Source organism: Nylanderia fulva, unplaced genomic scaffold, assembly GCF_048542155.1.
Source record: "Nylanderia fulva isolate GAGA-0341 unplaced genomic scaffold, ASM4854215v1 Scaffold34, whole genome shotgun sequence".
Lineage (NCBI taxonomy): Eukaryota > Metazoa > Arthropoda > Insecta > Hymenoptera > Formicidae > Nylanderia > Nylanderia fulva.
Window position 1 is genome coordinate 2,073,380 of NW_028190411.1, and position 7,020 is coordinate 2,080,399.

Genomic DNA, 7,020 nt, shown 5'->3' on the forward strand with positions numbered 1-7,020 from the left:
TAGGTACAGAACATTCAGGCCGATCATGTATTTGGCCCATTTCCAATAATCCAATAATAATATTACATATATATTTTATTGCATTATTGCTGCAATGTTATGGAACAATATTTCTGAAAGCAGACCTTTTATCGTTGCTGCAACCTTGCAGCAAGATTGCTGCAACATTTCACAATGTTTATGCAATGTTGTAATATTGCAATGAAATGTTGCCACAATGCTGCTGCAATCTTGTTGTGCTGTATGGGTTAATTTATTATACATGAATTATTTTAATTATATTACACGTGTAATTGTTTAAGCTCTACTGTCGACGCCGGGATTTGATCTTCTAAGAGGAATAATAATGACACTTTAATGATGCCTAAACGTCTTCTTTCAAGGTCGCGTTGTGCGCGGCGGCGCGGCGGACAAGTCGGGACTCCTGCACGAGGGCGACGAGGTTCTCGAGGTAAACGGCGTGGAAATGCGCGGCAAGACCGTCAACGAGGTCTGCGATATCCTCGCCGGGATGCAGGGTAGTCTCACGTTCCTGGTCCTCCCGGCACCGATGAGCCATAGAAATAATTTAAGGAGGGAAGAGACGACGCAGGTATTTTTAGCTCGCTGAAGATGCGAACTCTACGTATCCGTAAACGTTGAAATTGGAACAACCGATATTTGTATCGGAAAGAGCAAATGTCAGATCGGAGAAGACTTTTGTCCTTTAACTCGCCTGGATAAAAAAGCGACGTTGATCGTTTTACCTTTAATCATCCCTTTACGATTTTAACATATGCGCAATTCGATATGTCATTTAAAGTAGATCTATTATTTACATTTATATTTGTTAAGACTCGCTCAGAACATTTGAATTCAATTAAGGACGCGCAAATGTCATCGTATATAGATGTATAAAAACAAATGACTCTTGTTCTTTAACAATGCGACATTGACACTTGTAACCCATGGAATATCTATATATAGATATCGCGGCGCTATAATAGCGGCGAACCAGCTGTTCCAGTTTTGCCGCACTCTGACATAACGTAACATTTATAACCGCATAAAGCTTTTATCGTTCACGTTTAGATACACATACGAGCGCACTTCGATTACGATCCGGAGGAAGATCCGTACATACCGTGTCGAGAATTGGGCGTGAGCTTCCAAAAGGGCGACGTGCTTCACGTAATTTCCCAAGAGGATCCGAATTGGTGGCAAGCATATCGAGAGGGCGAAGAGGATCAGACCTTGGCCGGCTTGATACCCAGCAGAGCGTTCCAGCATCAGTGAGTCGACTTCTAATTATTAATATATATGTTCGATTGCCGAATTTCATTCTGATATACAATTTATCCTTTGTAGACGAGAGTCCATGAAGCAGACGATAGCCGGCGATAAGTCGACGGTCCGAGGCTCGAAGAAATCCAGCACGCTTTTGTGCGCGAGAAAGAATCCAAAGAAGAAGAAACGGAATAAATTTGGCTCAAACTTCAACGACGACGGGTACCCTCTTTACGCGACAACTGCCATAGATGGTAAAGTGCTTAAATAGACATGACTCGATATGATATCAATTGTTCTGGTTATCTTTGCTAACGCTCGACTATTCTTTCCCGCAGATTACGACAGCGAGGAGGTGTTGACGTACGAAGAAGTCGCCTTATACTATCCTCGTGCAAATCACAAAAGGCCAATCGTACTCATCGGACCCCCTAATATAGGACGACACGAACTCAGGCAGAGATTGATGCAAGACAGCGAACGTTTTGCCGCAGCGATTCCTCGTAAGTGCCATTCATCCGCAAAAAATTAAGCATTTTTATTTGCATATTTTAATATACAAAAAGATAAATTTTAAATTTAATTATGCCTCCTCTTGTGGAAAATCCCGCTCATGGTGCCATTATAGGATATTTTACTGATTTAAATTATATTGAATTGTTATATTCGTCTCTCTTTATAGACGAACAAGTCTATCCAGCAAACACAGTATATAAATGTTATATACTCAAGCATGTTACATGTAACGTATATGTTAATTGTAATTTCCCACTCATAGATGTAACATTTTTAATATTACATATATTACATTGTAATTATATTGTCATTATATCCCAAGATAGTACTGACTTATCAATACATCAATGTGCTATTTGGTATATAATTACAATATAACTACAATGTAATATATGTTATATTAAAATGTTACATCTATGAATAGGAAATTACAACTAACATGGATGTTACATGTAACGTACACGTTATATTACCTGTTATATTCCGTTTTATTATAGCAATGTAACAATTTATATATCGGTGTTTGCTGGGTAGTAATTATATTCATCCGAATAAACGTTATTTTCGATTTCCAGACACAAGTCGTCCGAAGAAGGATTCCGAGGTCGACGGCCAGGACTACCACTTCATTTCACGTGCTCAATTCGAGTCCGATATCCTTTGTCGGAAGTTTGTCGAGCACGGCGAGTACGAGAAAGCGTATTACGGTACGTCCGTGGAGGCCATCAGGACAGTGGTTAATTCCGGGAAAATCTGTGTCTTAAACCTACACCCTCAGAGCCTCAAGATCCTGCGAAATTCGGATCTGAAGCCGTACGTTGTGTTTATCGCGCCTCCGAGTCTCGAGAAGCTGCGGCAGAAGAGGATCAAAAATAACGAGAGCTTCAAGGAAGAGGAACTGAAGGACATAATCGAGAAGGCGCGCGAGATGGAGGATAAATATGGCCACCTGTTCGACATGCTTATACTGAACAACGATACCGATCGAGCGTACAACCAATTGCTCACGGAGATCAACTCGCTCGAGAGGGAACCTCAGTGGGTGCCCGCGTCTTGGATCCTTCAGTAACGTAAAGCAGTTCAAGACGAGGATTTCTGAGAACGCGTCTCTTTCAGGAAGAGGATCGGCGATCGGTAGGCCAGTATCTGCGATTTATCCGTTTGCGAGACAAGTGCTTTCAAGCAAATCTTCCAAGCGAGACTTCGAGCGAGTCTGCTAGAAAGCTTCGGTGGACCGGTTCTTCTACAGGTGCCTGTTACAATATAGTTTTATGTTTCTTACGCGAATCTTTTAAAATCTTTCCCCGATCCCTCCGGTTATACTGTACCGCAAGTATTACCCGCCTGACAGAGTCTTCCGCGTGTTGTCGTACTTTGGTGCCATGAGATGAAGGATCATCGGAAGCGGTTTTCGAATGGGAGGAAACAAATTGGAAGAAGAGGAAGTTCTCTTTTGCAGACTTTGCGTTCGGTATATGAAGAACAAGAAAAAAAAGTATATATCGTGTTTTATGTACGTTCGCGAAGGCTCAGGGTCGCGACGCCTCGGATTCGAGTAATCGTGTAATCAAATCACGGACGATTTCGTCGGCCGATGAACTTTTAAGTTTAAGTTTCGCGCTCGAATCTCCCGGTGCCGCGGTTCGTTGCCTACGTCTCTCTACCTACCTTATTGACGTCTCGAGGTGTCTCGATCCAGGCCGAGGGACGTTCCGTACGGAGTTTCCGAGGTGTATATTTACGGGGTTATATTCTCTCTCAGACTGACAAAATAAATAAAAAAAAAATAAATAAATAAAACGATTAATAAATATTATAGACACGCGAGTATATACAAAGGTATCATCCCGCGGTGCGTGAAAAGCACATCTGCCGAGCGTCTCGCTCCTTCTACCGTATATTAGCCCGTTCTTTCGTGAAGGAAGTGTACCTGACCTGATGTCTCTCCTGAAAAGTTGCAAAATTTCTAACGGGGGGCTCGTGAAAACGTTGTGTAATTTTCTATGATCACACGCATACAAAATATATAATAATACACGCACGTATACGTTTTGATAAATTTTGATAAGTGGAAGAGGAAAAACACTCGAGCTTTGATCTTTCCAAAAAGAAATCCCCATTCAGCGTAGCAAAATGCGTATTAATAATAAATGACATTAACATTATTAAATACATATATATATATATATTTATATATGTATATCGCGCAAATTCCCGCGTAGGATTATTTTTTCTTGCGTTGTTTCTCGCGAACGAGATACGATATATCACGCAATTCAACTTTCAACTTCCCGCAAAAAATTAAAAAAAAAAAAAAAACGATCATAGAGAGTCGCATATTTTTTCACGTGACTGTTGATTAGAAATTTTCCGCCGAATCCTGCTATATTCTAATATCCGCCAAAAGGAAAGCTGTGTCGTTGTAAAGAGAGAAAAAAGAGGGGAAGAAAAAAGTAAAAAAAATAAATAAATAAATAAATAAATAAGAAATACGAAACGACGATCCCACGAGCATAACGATGTACACACAATTGTATTTCTTCGAACGCAAGAGGAAAAAATAAACGCGCGTCTGCGATCTCGAAGAAGACTGCGAAACTCGCTAACCGTGTTTTACCGTTTTCGCCCTAGACGATTCCGTGTTTGTTTAGAGAGCAGAAACTCGTGTGTTTCTAAACCCGTAGATTCGTTAAACGCAAATAGAACTTAGGCTCTCGAATCTCCGTGCGAAATCCGAAAATGCAGGAAGAGCTCTCGGAAGTTTCGCGCACAAAAGAAATAATAATAAACCAAAAAAAAAATATACGATTGTTTCTCCTGAGTGTTTTTTTACAGGGAGCGATTATTGTGCGACGCGATCGAATAGGATAAAAAAAAAAGGTGTTTATCTGTGTCACTGTATCGCTACTTGAATAGGAATCGACGCGAAATAAAAAAGAAAAAAATAAATAAATAAATAAAGGAGTATAGAGTATATATAAAATAGAAGAGAAACCATCGTGGCGTTTCGTTTTCGGAAAATTAAACGGTAAATGTGCGGTAAAAAATGCATCGTAGCAAGTGCGCGACGTGTATCTTGCAGGTATCCTTGCGTTAGCAATAATTGTGTATTATCGGAAAAAAAAAAAAAAAAATAAAAGTAACTCGTTTCTCCGTTTTTTCAATGACTTTGCGACACCGGTGAACTCTCGGCGAAAAGACGTGTCGTTCAGATTATGTATAGAGACGAAAACAGGTGGGCTACTGTATCGCGATTAGATCAACGTTTAGAGTCTCGATTCAGAGACAAATAAAAAAAAAAAAAAAGAAAAGATAGATGAGAATACACTAAATTCAATGTGAAACAGTTGTAAGTTGCGGACGCGCGAGATGTAGAATTTTTCGGTAAACAAATCATTATCTCGATTTTTAGATATTTAAAATCGGATATTTTCAAGGAGAGAAAGAGAAAGAGCCGATAAATACATGCGATCTTCAAATCGTCATCGTTCAAAATATCGTGTGCCAAGTATCAGACCCGCGTGCGAGAGAGGACGCGAAAGAAAAAAAAGCTGAGATGTGCCAAATATATAAAAATTCTGGATTATTTCCAGAAAGAAATCCAAATTTTCAAATGAGCTCAAAGGCACCTTAGAATTTGTCATTATATTGATTATGTAAATAATTGTGCACTTGTATAGAAAAGAGAGAGCGAGAGAGAGAGAGAGAGAGAAAGAGAGAGAGGCAAGAGAAAGGATATATAATTATTCTTGCGAAAATTAATCAATATTATTATTTTTTTAATTATCATTATACTCGAATTATTATTAATATTATCGTCATCATTGTATCATCGTCCTCCTTTATCGAGTGATCATGACAGGACTCAGTTGCTGAACTCGCGAGAGATCCTCTACGTAACAGCGGATGTGTCTTGAATCTTAATGTCCAATCGGCGAATGAAATTATTTTTTGACAGCGACAAGTGTTTCTCGTTTTGACGAACTTGTACGATGGCTAATAATTATGTCACACTTATGATATTATTATACATCTGATTCTGATTGCCGTCATGATTATGTAAACAACAACAACAACAACGGTGAAAGTATGTACATTATTATTCGTATAATTATTGTTATTATTATTATTATTATTATTGGTATTATTATTAATTATATATTAATTTTATGTGTAAAATAAACGTACAATTTCAAAGAGAGAAGAAATATATGTATGATGAAGAAACATATACAAATGTATATACAATATAATTCTGTATTGCGAGAGTCAATACCCCAAATCTCGAGTATATTTATCCTAAGAGAATCCTGGTTGTAGAAAATAATATATATATATATATATATTATTTTCATTGTTAAAACTTTACTATCTAGCTGCATATATTAATATAATCTCTTCTTTTCGCGAAAGAAAATATTGACGAAATGATCCTCTCGTAATACTCTCGCATTGAACCCGACTTTATTCCCGTCTTCTCCTTTTAAAATTTACGTTTATCTTAATTTTTTCTTATGCGATCCTTTTTTACAAGAAGGGGATAAATGTATTAATATGTTATTCGTTATTCGTGCTTTCACGCTCGATAAAAAGAATTAACGCAACAGTTTCATTAGTATTCGGATCGTATTTTGTAGAGACTTATCTTATTTTTGCAATATTATATATATATAATATAATAAAATAATATAATATATATAATTTAATTATATATTATATATTATATATAATTTAATTATATTATATATATATATTATATTTTATTATATATATTATATATATAAATATATATAAATTTTATTTTATATTTTTGGTAGAGTTGTACAATATTATCTACGTAATATTGGTAGCAACGTCATTGGTTCATCAAGCTAGCGATGGTACAACAGAACTAGCCATATAACGTTCCTCAATTTATTATTAGGCCGGCCTCCCCGGATTCGGAATCTACGCTTTAGAACACAACCGGATTACCGTGAGCCTAATTATATCCTAATCGATATCGAAACTATCTCGTCAAAAACCTACGAGACTTCCTTTCCGCAGAATAATATCTAATTAATCCTTCCGAGAACGCTACCAATTTAATATACCCATAAAACATATTTCTCAAAATATCCTCCATTCCGAGCCGAAGAAAAGTGCTCCGAAGCCAACGGTCCAGGAGTTAACCCGCAAGAGTCCGTCTCCTCTCGTACACGAGAGACCACGACGACGATTCGAGTCGCTACCGTCGCC

General features: G+C 37.7%; 1 protein-coding gene across 2 annotated transcripts in view; it reads left to right on the top strand.

Annotated features, from left to right (window-relative positions):
• LOC114937477 (uncharacterized) overlaps window positions 1-6,009 on the top strand; it is a 98,503-nt gene extending 92,494 nt beyond the window's left edge. For both annotated transcript variants that reach the window (XM_029310936.2, XM_085485128.1), the window contains exons 14-18: window positions 384-592; window positions 1,072-1,271; window positions 1,348-1,520; window positions 1,605-1,769; window positions 2,358-6,009. In XM_029310936.2, the coding sequence (XP_029166769.1) occupies window positions 384-592; window positions 1,072-1,271; window positions 1,348-1,520; window positions 1,605-1,769; window positions 2,358-2,851 (1,241 nt within the window). In that variant the 3' untranslated portion in view covers window positions 2,852-6,009. The remainder of the gene's footprint in view (window positions 1-383; window positions 593-1,071; window positions 1,272-1,347; window positions 1,521-1,604; window positions 1,770-2,357) is intronic.
• Window positions 6,010-7,020: the final 1,011 nt, after the last annotated feature.